A 22,205-nucleotide genomic window follows, 5' to 3' on the forward strand; every position below is an offset into this window, starting at 1 on the left:
CACTAATCCACAATTTAAAGTCAAGTTAGGTTGCAAGTTTGATTAGCTCACTGTGCGGCTGATCCAAGAAAGCCAGTCACGGCCGAACAAAAGCTTGTTGTTGTGTGCGGCGTGTAGTGTTACACCTTCCTACACTGGCTCGGGGGGGGGGTTTTGCACAGTCAGGGAGAAAGTGGGCCAGCGTCCGCGGAGCTAATGCGGCATCGTGGGCGTGTGCCAGAGGACGGAGTGACCCGGGACCTGGAAATACCTCCTTCAAGGACTTCCAAGATTGACTTTTTGGTGAAGACTGCGGAGTGGAGGGGCTTATTCTTGTCCTGGTCTCCGATAACAAATGGGTTCAGATCGGACTTGGCTTTTCTGTGTGGATTTGCATGTTCGGGCCAGAAAACAAGCACGTGGGTTCAACTGGTGACCTGAACTTGACTGCCGGTTCGTGTGTGTTTGGCTGTGACGTCGGTTATTATTCCCCCTGACCTGGAAAATAAATGGATTACAGATAATGTGATGATAATCTGTAAGATATTATAATAAGCCACTAAAAACGCACCGTCACCACAAAATGCTGGCTTTTAAAAAAAAAGAAATTAACAACACAAGTACTTTTGAAATAAATAGAACCAGAGTTCAAAAATGCATAAAAACAATCACCCTCCATCAAACCATGGATGGATGAAGGGCCTGTTTATGGCCAATGGTAGGTACAGCCTGGATCAATCACAGGACAATTGGAGAAACTATCACTACACCACCATGTGACCTTCTATTTCTGGAAGAAGAAGAAGAAGTTCCAGGCTGAAAACAAAACACTTTGGGATATCCACTGATGAAACAGCCGTCAAAAGATGAGCTATGGTACTTAAATCGCTGTGTTTTCCGTGGCAATCGTGTTCCCGGAGGAGAAATGACTGACTGCTGCTTATCAGGTCCTGACACACATGACGAATGGAGAACCTGGGGGGGTTTTAGCCGCGGGGGAAAGGCGACGTCTTCAAACTCGGCTACAGAGGACACTCAATAACAGCTGACTGATGTGGTATTTTACCCTCTGGATAGGCCTAAAAGACAAATTGGGAAAGCTTTCAGATTTATGGATGCTTTACAGAGAAAAAAACACAAAAGTAGGATCTTATTCTGCAAACCAGATCACATCTGTGGAGAAATGTTGAGTACGATTGGCATCCTCAACCTAATATGACCTACAGTCACCGCTTCCCTCCTGACGGCCCCAAAAAAATAGAAAGGCTATCAAATCACTCTGTAAATAATGTTTTATGAATAGACTCTTATCACAGGGTCACCCTTGAGGGAACGATGTCTTAACAAGTCAATAAACTCTCTGCGAGGCTCCAGGAGCCTTGAATTCTGTCCTCAAATCAGTTCGTCCTTGGGTCAAAGTGAATGTTTGCGCCGAATGTATTTCCTCAAGCTTTGCCCGACAGGCAGGCGATATGAAGAAACTTCAAAATATTTTGTTTACCCAGACAAATATTTGGATGTTGGTCGTACAAGCTGGATTCAAGTCGTTTCACGCAACAAATCAAGTATCACATCGGTTTTGCGTGCGAGCTTGCACTTCAATAGAATAGTGCACGGGTCTCGCTCGGGGGTCAACCTGTTGAACCTCTCGGTCAGGTATTTTTTAATAAAAATGAGATATTGCTATAGAGGGTTTCCGCGAAAATCTAATTTCATTCCACAACTTAAAGACGTGATGTACCGTGAGATCAAAGACAACACAAAGCTCAGACGCAAACAAATAACAAAAATGCCCAACGTCTGATCTCAGAGATTGATTTGAAATTATTTCCCAGATAACGTGGCGGATTTATAAAAGCATGTATGAAGGCATTCGGTCTACAAGTTATTGCCCTTATCTCTCGCAATAAGACCAGGAACTCCCCCCCCCCCCCCTCCCCCCCGCCAGAAGCCGCGTTTCCCTTCAAAGAGACGAAGTTATGACAAAAGGCAAAGACGAGAAGCGTGACGCTGGAATACAAAACGCAATAACAGAAGTCTGTGTTCACCAGGAGACGGTCATGGCGGAGGTGGATACCTGGCGGCCTGGATTACCCGGCTGGCAGCGAGAGGAGGATGAGCATGAGACAAAGAGATGGAAAAACCGGCGTGGAAGTGTTTGTAATTACAGGGACAGGCTGAGACACAGTCGGGCGGTAATAGCACACAATTCCTGACACATCTGATGTGCCAATGATAGTGTTCCTATCACAGTGGGGGCATTCGCGGCGTAACCATGGATACGGGGGTCCCCGGGGGAAAACTCGCCTCCATTGGAGTCGCTGGAGGATTCTAGTTTAACGACTTGAAATAAATCATTGGGTCATATTGTGCAAAATTCACTCCCTACTGGTTTTCCATCAGCAATATTTGTCATCCCTGGAATGACGGAAGTGAAGAAAGTCTGTCCTCTCTCTCCCCCGGCTTGTTCCAGGTTTTAAAAAGTGTGTTGCTCCAACCAGCCAATCAGAAATCAACCCCTATATAGTGTCATCTGGGAGTTTATCCAATCACAATCAAGGTAGGCTCCTCCCCTTTAGACTCCTCCCACAATTACTCAGCTCTGCTCTGGCACCACGAGAGGATAGTGGGCGGAGCCACTCCAGCTCACACAGACACAGCAGATTCTGAATGCAGCTCCGAAGAACCAATATTCAAATGGAAGCCGGATTTGGGGCAAGAAACTTTGAATATAATGTTTTTCAAGCAATGAGACTCATGAAAGTTTTGAAAAGCTGGATAATATTTTTTTGTTGTTTTTTTAAGAATGAGCTAATTGGTTTAATAGGATTTCCACATTAATAGTGACTATAATGAGTACATCATCAAGAAATATAACTACAGAATCAAAAGTACTGGGGGAAATTCTGAAACTTGAAATTCAGAATGTAGGATGTGGGAAAGTCCCATTTCCGAGTTGTTTAGTTGAATGTTTCCTGGACAACCAGAAACAGAAAAACAAGTAATTCGCCACCATAATGACACTGATGGAGGCTTCAGGAAGAGAAAAACTCTATCGACCTTTAGATTTCCTGCACCGTCAAGAAATGCTTCAAGGCCTCACTGAAGCTAAATATCATCTAATAGGAAGAACCACTCGTGAAAAAGTAAAGTAGTAGAGGTGGGGATTATTTATCATTAGTTTTAATGGTGAAGTTTCTTGCAAACGTTGCAGGAGTGAATAGAAACTGAGTTCCAGTCACACAAACCTACTTTAAACCCACTTTCAAGCTTCAACTTCACTGAGGAGCCAGAAAAGAGCAAAACAAACCCCGGAAGAGCCGAGTCGACGTTCACACTGGCCCTCTAATGACAAAGTTAACTGGACATTAGAGCTGTGCACACATTTGCTTTGGTTCGGTTTGCATGAGCCTGAGAGTCTGGGGCACATTTTAATTTTTTTTTATTCGTCTCCGGAAACCGACAACAGCGACAGGACTGTGGACGCCAGCGCGTACTTGACGTCACAAGCCGAGTGCATTAATGGCGACGAGGAAACTTTACTTAAAACACGTCTGCGTGCCGTTGTTCAGACCACCACCACAGTCAACCCTCAGACAAAAGGAGATGTGTTCCCCCTGCACGGGCATGCATATGATAATTGCAGCGAGGAGCAAAAAAAAAAAAAAAAAGTTTGACTTAAAGGGCGTCTGATGTTGGCGTCTAATGCCAAAGTAATGGAAGGAGAGAAGAAGAAAAAATGGAGCTTCAAAGCTTGAAATGAATCAGTCTAGTCTTCAGCTCCGTGACCACGGCTTCAGATTTGATAAAGTAGGAAATATATGCAACTTTCTGAAAGTTAAGTCGAAAGAAAGTTTAAAACTTGCACAATTTCCTCCCATTTTATGAACAAAAAATACACAATTATCCCCTTTTTTAGTTCGCTTTTTTTTTTTTTTTTTTTAACTGCAAACGGCTGAATTTGTAGTTTAACAAAGAAGAAATGAGAACACAGTCAGTAGGAAATGATATAAAATCCTTCCTCCCACTTGAGAGAGGGTAAATATTTGAAAGGGGGTAAAAAAAAAGAAAAAAAGGAGTGTGTGATTGTGTGTTTCATTTTGTTTGTCTTATCCTTCTCCGACAAATGTGGAGAAACAGATTTGGGGTCTAATCCCTCTGAAGTGCAAACAGCCCCGAGGGGAGCGACGGCGTTAAGGGAAGGACGTTGAACAAGCTCCGACAGCGCTCCCCCGCCGCTGCAGCGCTACGCCGCCACACCTCAGCTCCACCCACCCCCACCCCCACCCCCCCACCCCGAGGCCTCAAGAGCGATAGAATAACTCCCGACCCCCAGATCTACTTTTTCCTTCCACCGTTTCGATGTGCAGCTCATCTTCCTTTCAAGTGAGGCAGAATAAAAAGACAAAAGTGCGATAAACAAATATGGAGATGCGCGGGGCGAAGGAATGTTAAGCTACCCCCTCCCCACTCCCCCCCCCCCCGACCCCACCAGCTGCCTTTGTGCTCCGACGAACTCTGACCCCTGGAAACTCACCGCGACCAATCGGGGGACAAACTGACAGCGTGTGCTCTCCGTCAAAAAAAATAAGAAGAAGGGGGGGGGGGGGGTCCGACATGAGAGTGGATGAGCCAGTGGATTGAGGGGGGGGGGGGGGGGGGGGTGGGGGGGGGGTGGATGATGAAAAAAAATTTGCATGCGCTAAAGAACAGGTGCCATAAATAACAATCGGAGGGCTTAAAAGGTTCCTGACTCTGTTTCTGAGCCCTGGAGGGACAATTATCTTCCCCTGGTGGATGGATGGATCGAGATAGATAGATAGATAGATAGATAGATAGATAGATAGATAGATAGATAGATAGATAGATAGATAGATAGATAGATAGATAGATGGATGGATCGCCCCTAGTGTATGAAGTTACAATTAATGTAACTAAATAGAAATCCAAGTTTCCAAGTATTAAATCATCTGTGGAAATATCTTGAAAGCAGAATCTTGATTATTCAACGACGTAAATAAACATTTATGATCTCCATATTGGTCCACAAATAAAGAACAATGCAAGTCAGGGAATCAATCACTGGAGCAGTAAAATGCCGTTTAACCTGTAAACGCCCTCAAAAATGACAAATGCAATGTTTTTGGGGTTTTTTTTTTTTTTAGTGTGACCAAAGTTTGACGAACTCTTCTGCCTCCCTGTGAAGTCGGATCCAGACGCTTTGAAGGTCGGAGAACCTCCCTGTGTCGGGTTTGCCTCGTTCCCTCTGTGTAAACCTGGTTAACCCGCTGACCCGAAAGCAGCCTTGCGATCTCAGGCCCTCCGTTCCGCCCAATGACAGCCGGGCTCGTCTTCCACACACACACACACACACACACACACACACACACACACACACATATTTTTGGGGAGGGGGCGGGGCATAAAGCCTCCGCCGGCATCGGCGCGTGTCTCGCTCTGCTGTTTCTGGACGTTGTGGGAAAAATTCCTCAACGCAAGGAAATGATCGATGGGGAATCGCGGGGCGCGTTGCGTAAGATTCCTCAAGCGTTCACCCTCTGCCAGGAGAGACGCAGTTCAAATCAAAGGGACGCGTCGTTTGCCAGAGCCTCATTAGCCGCTCTTCCAGCGAAACGCGACTGGAGGCGCGATTCTTCCGAAGCCAGCGGAGCCGTCCAAAGACAACACTGATCGGTCTGATCGGTCTCCAGGTTCAAACTGCGCCCTGCACATGCAGAATGTGTTTTTCTCTCGAACACGGATGCCGCCATGACCTCGGATTCACGCCACTCCTGCACATGGTCTTAGCAGTAGCATTAGCGTTAGCATCTCCTAAACAAGGGTATTTCCCAATAAAGGGACGTCGAGTTCAAGGCGTCTTTCATCCCACCTGCACACACAGGAACTGAGGTATAGGGTTTTATGGGGACGGGGAAAACATGCGCCAGACCTCGCTCAGGTAGGTTGGAGTCTTGTGAGGGGGGGGGGGGGGGGGGGGGGAGGGGGCGGGGGGCTTTCAGCAGTGCGTTAAACCTGCCTTGTGTGGTTTATAGGTTTCCTAATGCACTTACTGACGAGTTATTTCAGCTGAAGTCAAAGAGAGAGAGCGAGCAGGAGTGCATAAAGTGGCCAAATAAAAGGTGGATGAGAGGGATTGAGGGGGGGGGGGAAAAGAAAAGGAAAGAAAGCAGATGAAATGGAGCCATCTGCATCCTGACTCGTGGGGACGGCAAACTGAGACGGAGCAGCGTGACCCGCTCACAATCAAACACACGCTCCTTCGCTCTTTCCGGATTCGCCCGGCGCCTCTTTAGTCGCGTTTTCAAAACGACGCCCGAGCTCGCGAACCCGAACTAATCTGCTCTCGACCCCGCCGCTCCCGTCCCAATCAACCGACACAAACCCCCTGGAATATCTAAAAAAAACCTCACCAAAGCTGTAAACGAATCCTTGGTTAATTAGCTTTGATTTGCAATTGTCTTACTGATTTTTATTACGACGCGTCAAAAAATAAGTGACGAATTAAGAAAAAAAACAACCATTATTGGTATTTTTCAGAAAATCATCTTAATTCTGTAATTTCTTATTAGCACAGACAAGTGAGCAAGTATCTGTGGCTCCATATTAGCATAAGAAGCGTTTTCAGCATAATAATAATCAGAACCTGGTTTGTTGATTAGTTTGGGAGGCAGGAGGAGAAGATGTCAGACAATACTGACATGGATCAGTGAAGGAACAGGGGGAAATGATGAAATTTACCTTTATTGAAGCGGGACGTTTGAGTTTACTGTAAAAATTTAAGCCTGGATATGGTAGTTTGGCCTCACAAGCCAGGAAAAAGAAGTTTCTCTCGTCGAGTTTGTAAAATAAAGAAAAAGAAAAATACAAAAGGAGGCAAAATGTTGTTTGTTTGGACATTTCGCTGAATTTTCCACCGGAAAGTTTCATTGAAATTGGTTTTAGGATGAGATTGTTGTAAATTTCAAAACAAAAAGAGACTTCCTACATTATTTTACCAGTCGGACCCACTCAGGATGATATCAGGATTACCAGTAACTTTAATATATGTGAAAATAAAATGTACTTTTTAATTGGAAATGATTAAATTCAACAGTTGCACAGTGCAGCCAGAACCTGGTGTCTCGGCTGGGAGTCGCTCACAAATCAATCAGCAAGGAAGCTCCTGACTTGCCGGAGCAAAAGGGGGCAGAAGCGATCGGAAGGGGCGAGGCCGGGGGCACGAGGGGGTAATGATCGGATGAGGGAGGGGGAAAAAGGGGAAGGGGGAGGCTGGGGGGGGTGGGGGGCAGTGCCGTGTCGGGGAGGGTCCAGTGACCACAAATCAAGCAGCGATCAGCCACTTCACTTAGGGTTTCTGGAATTGTTCCAGGCTGAACCACCTGCAGGGAGTGGGAGACAAGTCCTGCCAAGCTCTGGAGGAATTCAACAAGGGGGGGGGGGGGGGGGGGGGGGTAGGAGGAGGAGGAGGAGGAGGGGGGGGTATACAGGAGAGGAGTACGATCTCTTTGCATCAGGTTTCCATTAGAACTGGAACAAGAAAAAGCTCCTCTAAGGTTTCACCGACTCTCTCCGACCAAAACAATGCATGAAAAGCGACAATATCAAATGTTTGATTCTTGCAGGTTCTTCTACGTTCTTCTTCTGTTTTTTTTGTTCTTTTTTAACTTGTTGGTGCCGCTCAGGGAAATTCGAACCACTACTTCCATCCGTTCATCTTCTATTCATACGAATGGTGAAAAAAACACGTTGTTGGATTTATATACTGTATAATGTAAATGTGATCGTCCATCACGAGGCGAGCACACAGAAAAATAAAACACAAACAAATCCAGAGTAAATGTGCTTGGATTGTGGGAGAATGCCAACTAAAAGCCATTAATGTAAATAAAGTTAAAAGAAGAAAAAAAGACTTAAGCCCAGAATCAATGTGGCGTCTTTCCTATAGGTTTTCTTTTAATTCATCTTATAGAATATTACATACTCAAGTATGTTTTTTTTTTAACATTTTGTCCCCTTCTTTGCATCTGTACGATATAAATGTGCCTTTTTCTTGATATTTAACGTCGACGTTATTGCAAAATAAAGTCCTTTATGTTGATTTCATTTCAATATCACAAATATGCCACTTTTACCAACCTATACATGGAAACAAATGGATTTAGGTGCCATTTCTTGAATGGCCTGTGTATCAAACATTGACAAACACGGATCATTTAAGTAATAAAAACGAATTAACTCATCCCAGATTACAGATTGTTTGAATTCATTCACCCCCTGAAAGAAACACCTGTGACCAAACTGCCAGCGTCTACATTTGTGTGCGAGTTGTTGAAAACAAACGTTAATCTCGCCATGATTTCTTGACCCCCCTCCCCCCCCACCACCACCACCACCGACTCCTTCCCCTATAACAGCGCCCGCCCGTCTCCTCGCCATTCCTCCTCACCTGAGTGCGATGTTTTCCCTGCGCCAACAGCTGCGTCGGCCCCTGACAAACCGTACGGAAGCTCCTACAGATGCTCCCGCTGCATGTTCTCCCAAACACACGCTTTTTTTTTTCTTTTTTTTTAAAGGCCTTTCCAGTCACGTCGTATATTTTCCCGAGGGTGAAATGTTCCAAAAATATCTGACGACAGGCCGAAGGTGTCAGATTCTTGAAGAGACGTGTGATCGCTGGGCCAAAATACTCCAAATACTTCAAATTGCTGATTCATGTATGATTGGGGGGGGGGGAAAAAAACGTGTTGTTGCTTAGAAATCACGTTTAAATGTCGAATGAAAGCTCCTAAATATGGTCGCTGGAACATCTGAGCTTCATAAAAAACATTTTTTTAACATATGTTATAGATGGGGAGCAACTCTTTAGCTGCATTTCTTTTGAAAACTGAAATAAATTGGCTAAAACAAGTGATGGACTCACGCAGTAAAGACCACTTGTTGTGTTCACTGCCACCAAAACTTCAAAATAAAAGTGGAGCAGTTGTTCCCTTTGTTTTTACGTCATTTCTTGTTGATTTTCGTGCTTCTGGTTTCTGGCCCGTCGTGTGACGCCATGTTGAAATAATGAAGCGAGACGACGATCTACACCGACATATAACCTGTGACGATACAAATCGCAAATCGTACTTAAGAATTTCAAATAAACATAAGAAAAACTGCATAACTGAACTGTTTATCTGAACTCGGGGTCATCAAAGTTGTTGGATTTCCCCCCCCCCCCCCCCCGTAACCTGGGAATATAACTGGGAATTAAGGTTTCGGAGGACAACTGGAAGGTTTCAGAAGGATTCGCGGACGCTGGGAGAAGCGGGATCATATTTTGACATGCCGTCGCTCTGCCACTCTTATCTTCAGGAGGAGACAAACAAGCGTGTTTGTTCTTATCTGCCGCCTGATAAAGGTCTCTTCTTCCTTTTTGGTTTACAGAAGCCAAAAAAAGCCTCATTTTATTTGAGCCACAAACACCGAGATCAGCCTCTGAACCCCCCCGGGGGGGCTGATGAGCAGCGGCATGAAAGAGCGGACCACCCAATGACCCCCCATCTGCCACTCATTCATTCACTCTCACCCCACATCCCAGCCACACACACATCTACAACGGGGAGGTGGGGAGTGGGTGGAGGAGGCAATTCAAAGTCAACGCAGCTCCGTCGGCCCGATTGAGACACAGGAAGCTTCTTTTTTTTTTTAGGGGGGGGGGGGGGGGTCCTGCTTTAATGTCACACAGACGCTGCCTTAAATTGCATGTAATTGATAGATTCAGAGCATAAAGGCCAGTGAGGCGATTTCAGCTCGTCGCTTTGTCTCTGAATGAGGACGTTGCTTTGAAAAGTGCCTGAAAAATGTAAATTCGCCAAAAAGTAAAATGCACAGGAATTCACTTTTTTTTTTTTATTTTGCTCGTGAGCCACGGGGAAGTGTTGAGGGGAAACTCAATGAGCGTTTCATGTCATGCTATACTTTCACACCCACTGTCCTGGGGATTGACTTCAGATCAAAGCGTCTTTTCCTTTGAACGCCACTGTAACAAACACTGAGCGGTACACTCAGATTAAGAGATAAAAAGTGCATTTAAGGAATGATAAGAACTTTTAACAAGTGTTTTTGGCTTCAATTTTGACAAATGCATTTGTGTACATTCCCTGGCGTTCCTTAAGAACTTTAACTTTGACGAGGCAGGAAGTCAAGTGTAACCCGTCAGCAATGGAAATCAAACCAGCACAGTCACAAGCTGAAACAAACCCAATATTGGTTTAAATATTAGTTTTCGTGCACCGAGGACTTTAGTGCACTCCGAGTGTTTCGCTCCGGAGTTTTCATGTTTCGTGTTTTCGCGGATCCAGAAGGTTTATGTGGATTCAGAGAAACGAGTGGGTGAAAACACACCCCAGAAATAGACCTGGAAACCTCCCAGGGAGGCGGTGCGCCTGGAGCCGCCGGGAAGGTGTGGCCTGGAGCTGCGAGTCTCCCCAATACCTCTCCTCCACCGCTAAATATTCATTAGTGGGGCGGGGTTTGAATTGCAAATCAATGTGAGCAGGCCCACTTAAATATGAACTGCTTTTCCAGACCCCCCCCCCCCCCCCCCTCCTCCTCCTCCTCAGGCGACCTATAAAGGCAAACCTCTCTCTTTTTTCTTTTTTTTTTTTTTACAACAATCTAAGTGGTTTTGGAGATTTTAACAAAAGTGCTGCAGCAGCTTACATACACGAGGTTGTGGATGTTAATAAAATGACTCCAACAAAAACAAAAAAAACATAAAATCAAGACAAACGTGTAGAATGTTAAAACACCTCACGCTGCAGGTTGAGGATCCCCCACAACATGACGCATGGAGGACACGTGACATCAAGCGTAACCACACGAAATACAACCCAAATTCATGACTTTTTATGAAAAAAAAAAAAAAAATCAACTTTAACATCCTGGTGTGACCATATCTGCTTGATTCATTGAGACTTTTTCTATTTCAGGCAGGAGAAATACGCAGTGTCATCATTTGCTGGCTGCAAATACATAAATAAAATAAAAAAAAGAAACAGCCAAATAAACTGAGTGGAGAGCCACTTCACCTCAATGAGAGCAATAGTAAACAAATAGCACTTACTCCCTGCGCAGAGCCCAGCGCCAAGGTGACCGCGATCACACACAACCTGCCGGACACAAACAAATAACACCGTTAATGCGGATTTTTTGTTTGTTTTTTGTTTTTTCTTCTTTCCTCCAGCAGGTTCAGTCAAGCGCACGGGTGTTTGGATCTTCCAAAGCCGCTCGGGCGCAACACCAACCCCAACAACTTTTACGCAAACTTTACGCAGTGAGATTTCAAAATAAAATGAATATTTTTTTAAATAAATAAATAAAATAGGAGTGCTTACAGGATTTTCATTTTCGCCGACTGGCAGAGGTGGTGGTGGTGGTGGTGGTGGGTGGGGGGGAACCGCAGGTCGAGGCTCGATCCCCTCGTCTTCACCAGCAAGGCACCTCAAACGCGCTCATCGACGGCTCCAGGAGAGGTTGGGACAAAAAAAAAAAAAGGAGAAAAAAAAAGAAACCCCCCTGTCATCTAAACCCGGAGACACAAGAGAAAGACACAAAGTAGTCCCGCCGCCAAAAACACGCACAGACACACGCGCTGCGGCTTTTCACGAAACGCAACCGGCGCACAGGTATTGCAGAGAGGGGGGGAATTTATTTCATTGGCAAGGGGGGGGAAAAGAGAGAAAGGGAGGAAAAAGAGAAATTGCAAGCTTAAATCCAACTCACCAAAAGTTGCAGCGGTTGAAGTCGCTGCTTGCGCTTCTCCGGGTTGCTTGTTGCGCTTCAAACTCCGCAGCGCAGCGCAGCAGAGGAGAGGAGGGGCCAGCGCGTGTCACTCATGCCTCCATACCTTCAGCTGCTTTGCGCTGCCAGAGTTCATCTGGGAGAGTCTGGTTCGACACGGGAGAAATCTCTTCTCTCTCTGTGTGTGTGTGTGTGTGTCAATTAAAAAGGAAAAAAAAATAATAAAGGGAATTAAACAAAACCTGCAACATAAAAGAAAAACTCTTCATGAAATCACATGCGTCTTCTCGTCCTCCTATCAATCACAGCTCAGCACCGGAGGAGCCATCATTTAAGAGTTCAAATTGAAGTGTAACACAAAAATAAAAGAAGGAATTGAAGAATCTTGATTCCATATTCATGATAAGTGTACGTCTGAGCCTTGTAGCTGCCCCCTTGGTGGATAAATGACGTGGTTTTATACAGAATTTGATTAAATTAAGAACTTTTGTCTCAGATACTTGAGCCCCTGATATTCTGTTCCAAACCCTCAGACACTGAGTTACTCAAGTTTCACGAGTTTTTTTTTTTTTTTTTGCTTTTTTTTTTTTTTTTTAGCTCTTGCATGTTCTATTTTGGTTCAACTTGACCTAAGAGATCACCCTAAGCTGGTCACTACAACCAGTAAATATATCACTTTGTAGTTTGAACTCATGCTTTGATCACATACTTTTAAAAAGTCCAATAGAGAAGAAAAAGAAAAGAAGCTGCGGAGTACCGCAGGGATTCTACCTGGGACCTTTTTCAATTTTTGCTTTTATCTCTTATATGTTCTATTTTGGTTCAACTTGACCGTAGAGATCACCCAAAGCTGGTCACTACAACCAGTAAATAAATCACTTTGTAGTTTGTTTTTATTCTTTGATCACATACGTTTTAAAAGTCAAATAGAAAAGAAAAAGAAAAAAAGCTGCGGAGTACCACAGGGATTCTACTGGGACCTTTTTCAATTTTTGCTTTTATCTCTTGCATGTTCTATTTTGGTTCAACTTGACCTAAGAGATCACCCAAAGCTGGTCACTGTCACCAGTAAATATATCACTTTGTAGTTTGTTCTCATTCTTTGATCACATACGTTTTAAAAGTCAAATAGAAAAGAAAAAGAAAAAAAGCTGCGGAGTACCCCAGGGATCCTACCTGGGACCTTTTTGTTTTTTAGCTCTTGCATGTTCTATTTTGGTTCAACTTGACCTAAGAGATCACCCAAAGCTGGTCACTACAACCACTAAATATATCACTTTGTAGTTTGAACTCATGCTTTGATTACATAAGTTTTAAAAGTCAAATAGAAAAGAAAAAGAGAAAAAGCTGCGGAGTACCCCAGGGATTCTACCTGGGACCTTTTTCAATTTTTGCAATCCTCTTCCAAAGGAGCCAGAGAAGAGAAGGCTCATCACACAAGTCTACAAACCTTTTGTCTTACAAGCTGTTGAGATATTCGACATTGGACTTTTGTTTCAATCATCTTCGAATCTGCAAATTTGGCTTTGAATGCGGTGGAGTACCCCAGAGATTACGCCTGGGCCCATTTACAATGATTCCATTCTTTTTCCAGACAAGCCTGAGAAGGTCCATCACTCATTTAATCGATTCCTTTTCTTTACAAGCTGTCAGGTATAACTTGGAAACTTGCCCCGGGACTATTTTCAATCATTAAATTCTCCAGCAAAAACAGCCAGTGGCGGCTTATAATCCTGTTGATCGACAAAGTTTGTAATTACAAGCTGTTGAGTACCTCAGGGACTCTACTTTGGGTTGTGTTTCAGTTGTGACCTCTTCTGTCTGAGTACCGCAATTCCTTGTTTATCGCACTTCAAATCGACAAATGTAGTTTGAAAGGCTGCGGAGTACCACAGGGATTCCCCCTGGGACCATTTTCAATTTTGCAATCCTCTTCAAAAAAGAGCCTTTGGAAGGTCGATCACTCATTTCATCAGTTTTGCAACCTGTAGAGGGGGATTCTACCTGGGTGGTGGCTCGTAACGTTGAATCTGCAACCTTTTGTTTTTACAAGCTGCGGAGTACCACAGGGATTCTACCTGGGATTGTCCAACACTCCTCCAAAGGGCCCATAAAATCTTCATCGCTCACTCAATCTATAAACTTTACTTTACAAGCTGTCGAGCACCTCGGGGATTCGACACTACTTCCAGTTGCGAAATCTTCATTCTAATTCAAACTGGGAGATATGAGTTGTCCCGTCGTGTTTTTATTGATAATTTTAGGTGGAAAATATATTCGGTGTCAGTTTTAATGCTACAAACGCTGGTTGTTATCTGTGTATGTGTTAAGGGCTTGACATTAAATTAGATTTTTTTTCATATTTGAAAGCAGCAAAAGTTCTCAAAAAGTAAACTTTTTCTGAAGTGACCAAAATACAAGCAAAACTGAACATATTCCAAAAGTACATTGCACAAGTACTAAAAGTCTTTGTGCACTGAGGCTGGTCTGAATTAATATTTTGCATTTTAAGGGAATAGCTGCCATTTATTGTGTTACTGTGTCTTTTATTTTGGCTTTACCAGAGATAAATGGAGGGAAAAAACCCCTTTATTTATTAAGTATCATAACTTCTGATGTCTGACGTGATAAATTAATAATTCGTGGGATAACTCGGGTCAGCACCATGTGGGAGAAACATGAACTATGAAAGGCACGTGAGCGTTCAATGTTTCACAACTTTAAAAAGAGAGACAAATGCTGCTCGTGCGTCTCTGACTTCATCCCGGCAGCTGCGGATCAATTCGTCCATCAATCTTCTCACTTCACACTTGTGCAGGAATGAAACGAGAAGGAGCCCTTGTGTACTTTTCCTCCCGAGTTCATTTCCCTCGCTGCTATTCAGCCAGCAGCATCCCTCTGTCAGGAGTCAAAAGGGAGAATGTGACCTTTAATAATCTGGAAGAATGCAACGTGCCCGGGCATATAGATTTTTTTTTTCCTTCCCTCTCTCTCACACACACACACACACACATACACACATACACACACAAAAAGATTTAATGTCAAACCTTTTTGTGCAGCCTCGGGCGGTTAAAGAGGCGCGCAAGGCGCCATATCCATCCGCAAGGCCCTAACATAAAGCTGATCAAAAGTTTAATATATGAAGGAACGCACTGGAATCAAACTGGACTGCAGTGGCACGCGCCGGCCGTCATTAGGGGGACAGCGTCCAGGTGCGCGCGCCCAACCCCCGGATTGGATTCCACGTTATTTGCGCCCCCTCTCTCTTGTTTGGGGTGGGAGGAGGAGGAGGAGGAGGAGGAGGGGGTGGAGGAGGAGGGGGGTGTCGGGGGGTGGAGAAGGGAGGTATCACTGCGCCGCTGCGTGGGGAAAGTAGATCCGGTGGAGCAGGTCTGCAAAGTCGAGGAGAGAAAAAGTTTGGAGAGGAGGACTGCAGAGGCGCACGGTGCCTGAGCCAGGACCACTAGGAGCCTCTGCACGCGCACCAGGCAGCCGCCGCGCCGAGAACTCCCCCCCCTCTTTTTTATTATTATTATTATTATTATTTTATTTAACTTTTTATTCCTATTTAACTGAGAGCGAGCGTGCAAAAGAGAGGAGCGGGGCGATGTCACGCGAATAGACCAGTTTGTCAGCGGTAACGCAGGCACGGATCCCTGTTCCCGTTCTCCCCCCCTCCTCCTCCTCCTCTTCTTCTTCTCCTTCTCCTTCTTCCCCAAGATGAATAAAGACTTGAAGAGCCTGCGACAGCTCGCCGTGCCGCTGCTCTTTCTCGCCCTGTGCGTCGCGGTGCAGCGGTCGGACTCCGCGGTAAGTTGAGCCCTTTTGTTTTTAAATTCTGTCTCTATTGCGTGTGTGCAGAGATTTGCGGGATTTCCCCCCCCCCTCCCACCCCACCCTCCGCCGCAGGTTGAAGCCGGTGGTGGTGGTGGTAGCTCCACAGCCGCAAAGAAGTTTATTAATAGATAGAATGCTTTGTAACAACTTCATCCATTTACGCAAAAACCAAGCGTGCGCCTTTTTGCGCACAGCTCTCGTTTGAGCTTTATTTATGGTGGGGGGGGGGGGGGGCAAAAAAAACCCCGGTGTGCACCTTCACCGGGATCCGCTTTTGTAGTTCCGTGGAAGATCGGACAGAAAGCTTTCTGTCCCTGCGCATCACGTTTCTCCTTCCTCCCTGTTTTCGTGCAACCTGTAGCGACACGCCGAGCCGCACCAGCCGCGCACTTCTTCCTTCCACCTTCCCACGAGATTCATACACTTCTGTCTGCATGTCGCAGACTTTCAACACACACTTTGGAAAAAAACCCCAAAACAAAACGATAATAATAAAACAACATATAGGACGTGCGCGTGGAGCGACGCGGCACATTTACCTGCACAGCGTTCTCCCTCCAAACAGTCTGATGTCAGTGTGTTTGGGTTGTTATTTAGTCTGGTCACATCCTGATGACGCCAGAAGAGGATGTGCTCTTTTATTTACTATTTTTTATATGAAAGTCATCTCATGTGCAGGTGTGCGTAAAAAAAACCCTGGTATTTTGGATATTATGGTTCTATCGCTTGCGTCAAATCCTTAAACCCGAGTGTCTGTGATTCCAACACGATTTCCTCCGACATGGACTTGATGAGTCAAGGAGTGTGCGTGTGCGTGCGTGTGTGTGTGCGTGTGTGTCCGTCCAAAAGCCCTCCTCACTTGCAGCAGCTTTATCGTCAGACTCGATCAATCAGTGCAAAAAGTGAGATTTCTCCTGCTCTCCCAGCCAGCAAAGGCTCCCTGTCGCTGAATATTCACGCCTCGTTAATAATTCATGAGTGCCTCTTTTGCATGCCGGTGGCCACGCCCACTCGCCAGGCGATCGTGCCAATCAGGAGCCGCGCGCTCTCGCGCTTATAGTCTATAAGTGTGGAGGGTTTGAGTGTTTTCTTCTCGCCTCCATCCATCTCTCTTCACACCCGGGGGAAGCTTCTGGGCCTGAAGAACCTGGAAGTTTGCAAAATTGTAAAAAAAAGAAACAAAAACGGATAATTTGTCAGTGAGATCTGATCAATCAATCAACACTGATCAATAAAACCCGCCTACAGCAAAATTAATAGGTCAGGGGAAATATCCATCATTCCTCAAGTCAGTCATTGTTATTCTTCCCCCCCGGGATGTAATTTAACAGCTCATATATAAAAAAAATTAAACTCGAAACAGTTGAATAAAATAAGCCAATAGAAAGTAGTAGAACAGTGAATCACTATTTAGTAAATAGTGGAAATTTAATGGAAAGTTTTTGTGTATTCCCCACATTTCCATGAGTTGCAGCCTCACTTTAGAGGAAAAGCGAATTAATGTGTGTTTAAATGATGAGTGATAAGTTTTCTTGTCAAAAACAGGAATGCAAAGTTAAAGATTATGGCACAGAAGTAAGTTTTCTCATTCTTCCAGCTGTTGCATTTCTCACAGCCTCGTTCTGCGAGAGGAACTCAGGCCAAGGTTATATTGTTTGATAGGAAAGTGACAACGAGGCTGTGCTGCTCCAGAAACTTCTTTTTCCTCTCTTCTGCTCCTCCTGAGTACTTCTACTGCGCTCACCGACGCCCCCTGGTGGCTGAATGTAAAATGGGCTCAAAGTTCTACACTGTAAAAATTACATTTTTTTAACGTTTTTTCTTCTTCTAAGAAATCAGAGTAATAGAAATAAGATTTTTTTTCACATAGTTTAAATAATAATTCAAGCCAAATGGCTTAACTGTATGACCGAGCTGCATTAAATAAATTCACTTCGAATGTAGTTTCCAGCATTTTTCTTTGTTTTTTTTTTTTTTACTTTCCTACATCACCTCCATTGGATTTGAGTTATGTGTGTGTGTGTGTGTGTGTGTGCACGTGTGTGTGTGTGTGTGCAATATTAATCCTCAGATATGAATCTCCATTCAGGCCAGGTGAGGGAGTTCAGCGGTAATGTATACCTGGAGGCTTTCCTTTGAACCCGTCATGCCACACAAACCACAAACACACGTTTAATTTGATGCATGCTTTTCCGTGCACACACACACACACACACACACACACCCACACACACACCCTCCTTCATGGGTTCCCACCCCCTCACCTTTCACGTGACCCCGCATCCCAGGTGGAGTTGTGTCGAGCGGGGGGGGGGGGGGGGTCTGTCTGCCCTTAGTGTGTGTGTGTGTGCGTGCGTGGTAAAAAGGTTAGTTAGTCATAACATCCTCGACAATAAATCTGTGATGTCAGCGGCTGAAAAGCGCCGCCGCTTTCAGTGAAGCAGCGAGACGAGGCTCAACCATTACCTGGTTCTTCCCTCATTTTTGTCTCAGGTGTGTTTGTTTGTTTGTTTGTTTTGCCATATTTCCCTTCACCGTTCCCCCAAAAAGCTTTAAAAAAAAAAAAGTTATTGACATTTTCCGGCAAACCTGTTAATTTTAGAAAGGTTCCCTCTAATTTGAACATAAACTGAGCTTGTAGTCATGGCGTGAGGGTTTTCTTGCCCCACAGCTTGTCTTCTCAGGCAGCACTCGCACCTGCAGGATTTGTATAGTGGTGGGGAAAACCTTTGACGATGTTTAAGATCAACAGTCGCGGACTTAAACGATGGCGGGAAGAAATAAAAAAAGCAAAATCTGAAGTGTATCGACATTAGTTTGCCATAAGTTCTTGTCTAATCGGCATATTTATTGACTTAAAATACCATAAAAATCTGATTCCTTTTCAGTCGTGAGCCTCCATCTCTCTTTTTCCCCACCTTCTCCTGCTAAAATAGTGATTCCTGGAGGCAAATTCTATCTTCGTCTTGTTAGTTTAGACAAAAACTGCTGCTTCCTAAACAGACGGGGGAAGATATATATGTCAAATATCTCAAAACGTTCAGGTTGTGAGTTCCTGTGTGTGTTTTTTTTCCTGGCCGGAGTCGCACGGCGGTGTCGACGGGCTGCAGATGCCATTAGGATTAACAGGTGGACAAAAGTCAATGAGAACTAACACCAAGTGTTTAGAGAGCTAATTACCCCGATCCGTTACAATCCCTCCTCCTCCTCCTCCTCTGCTTCCTCCCTCGCTTGAGAGCTGCAAGTGGAGTTAAAATTCGCGTTGGCAGCAGTTGTACTAATATTCATATTGAGGACGGTGGTGGTTCCGTGAGAAGTTCTCCGTCATAGTAGTACTGGCATCAGTCTGTGTGTCAGAAGTAATGGCAGCAGTGGTAGTTGTATTAACAATGTTAAACAGGAGTTAATAGTGATGGTCACAGTTGAACCAACTCATCCTAGTGGCAGTAATAGAAGTATGAGCACATTATCGGCCCTACGTCTCGTCCCTTCACCAGAAATTTGGAACTACCCACAAAAATTCATCGGATTAGATCTGAGATGTAGTTCTCTCTGTCACCCCCCCCCACCCCCTACCATCCCCCCCCTCCCATTCAGCGTTAAGAGGAGGGCAAACATGTCGTGTTTGTTCAGGACCCCCCCCTTTTTATTTACTCCGCCGCCCGGTGTTTGGTGTGTCGGCTCTGAGAGGTCAGCCGATCGCCTCCCTCGCCAACTGATCAGTCAATCGGCGCTCGTCTCCGCATCCTGGGGCCTTTTGTCGCTCCGACACTCGGACCCGCAGTCGTCCCCGGGTCGTCCACCTCTCGCGATAGACGACCAGCTTTGGATTTCGTTCCCGTGGTCCTCAAGCAGCGAAGACACTTCACCTTTAGGAACTCGATCTCTTTCCCGTTGACGTCGGTGCTCTTCAGCTGGCAGACGCCACGATTGGTCAATGATTTACCTGCAGCAGACCCATAAAACAGATAACTGAGGCTTTAGTCGTCCCGTTGTTGCCTCATCGGTAAGATATATGTATGTAGAGAGAGATATGATTACATTTAATGACCAAATTAATGAAATTCCAAAGGGTTGAGAGATTTTTAAGAGGCGCAGGGAGCTGACGGGGGTTTTTTTTTGGTCGATCTTCCCGTGAAGCGGTATTTCAGTCTTCGCTGCATCATTGGAAATAAACCCGTTTTGCTCCCTGCGGGTCGTTCACCTCGATATAAAAAAAGGCTTTGACGCTTCAACACCGACCCGAATCAACGAGGAGCTCTGCAGAAAGTGTTTAAGACTTTAGAAACTTGAACATTCAAGCTTTAAAAGTTCTCCCGATAAAGAAAATGCACCGTTTTTTCCCCTCACTTTGGAACGTGAATAAACTGCGCAATCGGATCTTCACACACCTTTTTGTGTGTTTCCTGGGATTTTATTGGAAGTTTGGCGAAGAAATCAAGCTTTTGGAGAGATTTAGTCACGGGATGTGTTTTTTCGTTGGAGCGCCACCTGAGGGAATTTGGGCTTGTGTTGTGTTCAGGTGCTGATGGAAAAGCCAGACTTGACATTTCGCAACTTAAAAAAAAACAAAAAAAAAAAACGGGAACTTGAATCCGAGTCTGATCGTTGGATGTGGAAAATATGCGTTTGCAAAATCTTCGTGTTATAAACACTTTTTTTTTTTGCATGCGTGTTGATGGCTTGTATTATAACTTGGTGTGTGTGTGTGTGCATGTGTGTGTGTGTGTGTGTGTCCAGTGGGCTCCCTGACAAGTCCACCTCCACAGACCAGTCACAAGACACACCGTCCCGTTTCCTTGACCTCGTTTCCCAAAAGGACGTCGTCTCTTAACTGTTGTTTATCTTCAACGGCAATAATAATAATAATAATAATAATAAAAACGACTTTATAAATGTCAAGACGACACAGAGGAATCCTCTGAGCGTGAAACGTGTGGAAGTGAAAGTCTGTGAGAGAAAACAAACGAGCAGCAGCGACGACGGACGGATAAAAATTGAAACGTGTCGCGTATGTTTTCACATTCCTTCGCTCTGACAAGAGGAGGGCGGGTCGGTGGCGTTTCTTTATCCGTCTGAGATCACAGGCTTGTTCTGATCTACAGATGTCTGCCCCCCCCCCCCCCCCCCCCCCCCCACCCCCCCCCCCGGGTCCCTCTACGTCCCTCCGTCACTCAGCACCGCTTTCATTACCCCCCGCAGTGCGTCCCGTCTCCTCCGTCTCTTTCTTTCTCGTACGTAAGATTTTATACGCCTACGAGCTGGAAAGACGTGAACTTGATTTAGGTTATATAGCCTCTTAATGTATATTTCTTTTTTTTTACATATATATTTATTGAGTTTTTTGTACTTTAACAAGGCAAATTACAACATCACAGTAGAAATACAGAAACAAATATTGCTTAATTAGCATCCATACAATTAAATATCAAGGTGCCTTAAGAACAAATAATATTCCTTAAAGTATTTTTGAAAAATATAAATAATAATAATCAATACACAAATCCACAAAAACAAAAAAAACCAAACAAAAACAACTTAACGTATATTTCTAATGGGACAGTAAAGAAGACGGGGAGGAGATGGACGGGTCATAAAAGCACATTTTATTATAAATCCAGCGTTTCTTACAAAGGAAAGTGTCTCTGAAATAGTTTCAAACAACAAACGTAGAAAAAGTAGGATTCTTGATTTTTCTCGATTTTTCTTTTTCTTTTTTTTTCTTCTTTTTTTTGCAAAAACAGTGAATTTCAACTCAGGAATTAGATGAGATTCTTCACTTCTTACCTTATTAAGTATTTTTTTTCAACTTTAGCGCGAGGCTAAAATACATATTTCTATTAATAAGGTTAAGGACTTTTACTCGCGTCACAGCTCGAAACAAGACCATGTCTATTTTTAGTAGCAACACTTCATAATCTCTCTTTTATCAGAAGCGCGTGGCGAACGGCGATCCTTCAGAGGAAACTAATCCACGCCTTGGAGTTCAGGGTTTCTTTTCCTCTATTATGTCCGTTTTTAATTCAAATGGATTGAAAGTTGTTGTTTTTTTCTCCGTTTATGAGGAAAGTATTTGACGCTGCGGTGGAGTTCGCATGTTGTTATGGTGTCGGTTTCTGGATGCAGTTGACTTGTGACCTTTTGACCTCCATGTTTGTTTGTCTTAGAAAACATGCGATCGAGCGACGAGACGGTTAAAACAACCGGTTTCCTCGTGAACTTCATTCAAAAATCCACTCGTTTACTGTGACCGCCATTTTTTTTTTTTTTTTCCCCCCACCATCTCTATCTGCTCGTGTCACAGGCACCGTCACAATGCGGCGAGAGAGTGCGATGGCGAAGAACGATAACACACACACACACACACACACACACACACACCGGTGTGCTTATCTGCGACTGAAGCCATCAGCCTCTCCAGAAGAGGCAGAATGGTGTTTTGACTTGCTCTGAAAGCACATGCACATGAAAGAAAGGAGGAGGAAGGGGAAAAAGGAAAAGAAAAAAGAAAACACGGAGAGGTGTGGGAGGGCATCTGGTTCCCTCTTCTTTTCTGGTTTTTGGCTCGCCGTTTCCAGGCC

The 22,205-nt window shown here is 44.6% G+C and overlaps 2 protein-coding genes across 2 annotated transcripts in view; one reads left to right on the plus strand and one right to left on the minus strand.

Moving 5' to 3' along the window:
* Positions 1–11,430, minus strand: part of col4a6 (collagen, type IV, alpha 6) — a 108,593-nt gene extending 97,163 nt beyond the window's left edge. The window contains exons 1-2 of the mRNA XM_080519176.1: positions 11,379–11,430; positions 11,108–11,153 (exon numbers count right to left, since the gene is read on the minus strand). Coding sequence (XP_080375302.1) covers positions 11,108–11,153; positions 11,379–11,389 — 57 coding nt within the window. The 5' untranslated portion in view covers positions 11,390–11,430. The remainder of the gene's footprint in view (positions 1–11,107; positions 11,154–11,378) is intronic.
* Positions 11,431–15,507: 4,077 nt separating this feature from the next.
* Positions 15,508–22,205, plus strand: part of col4a5 (collagen, type IV, alpha 5 (Alport syndrome)) — a gene marked incomplete at its 5' end in the record, with an annotated part of 39,592 nt that continues 32,894 nt past the window's right edge. The window contains one exon of the mRNA XM_080518794.1: positions 15,508–15,597. Coding sequence (XP_080374920.1) covers positions 15,508–15,597 — 90 coding nt within the window. The remainder of the gene's footprint in view (positions 15,598–22,205) is intronic.

The sequence above is a fragment of the Blennius ocellaris genome (genome assembly GCF_963422515.1).
Source record: "Blennius ocellaris genome assembly, chromosome: 23".
Lineage (NCBI taxonomy): Eukaryota > Metazoa > Chordata > Actinopteri > Blenniiformes > Blenniidae > Blennius > Blennius ocellaris.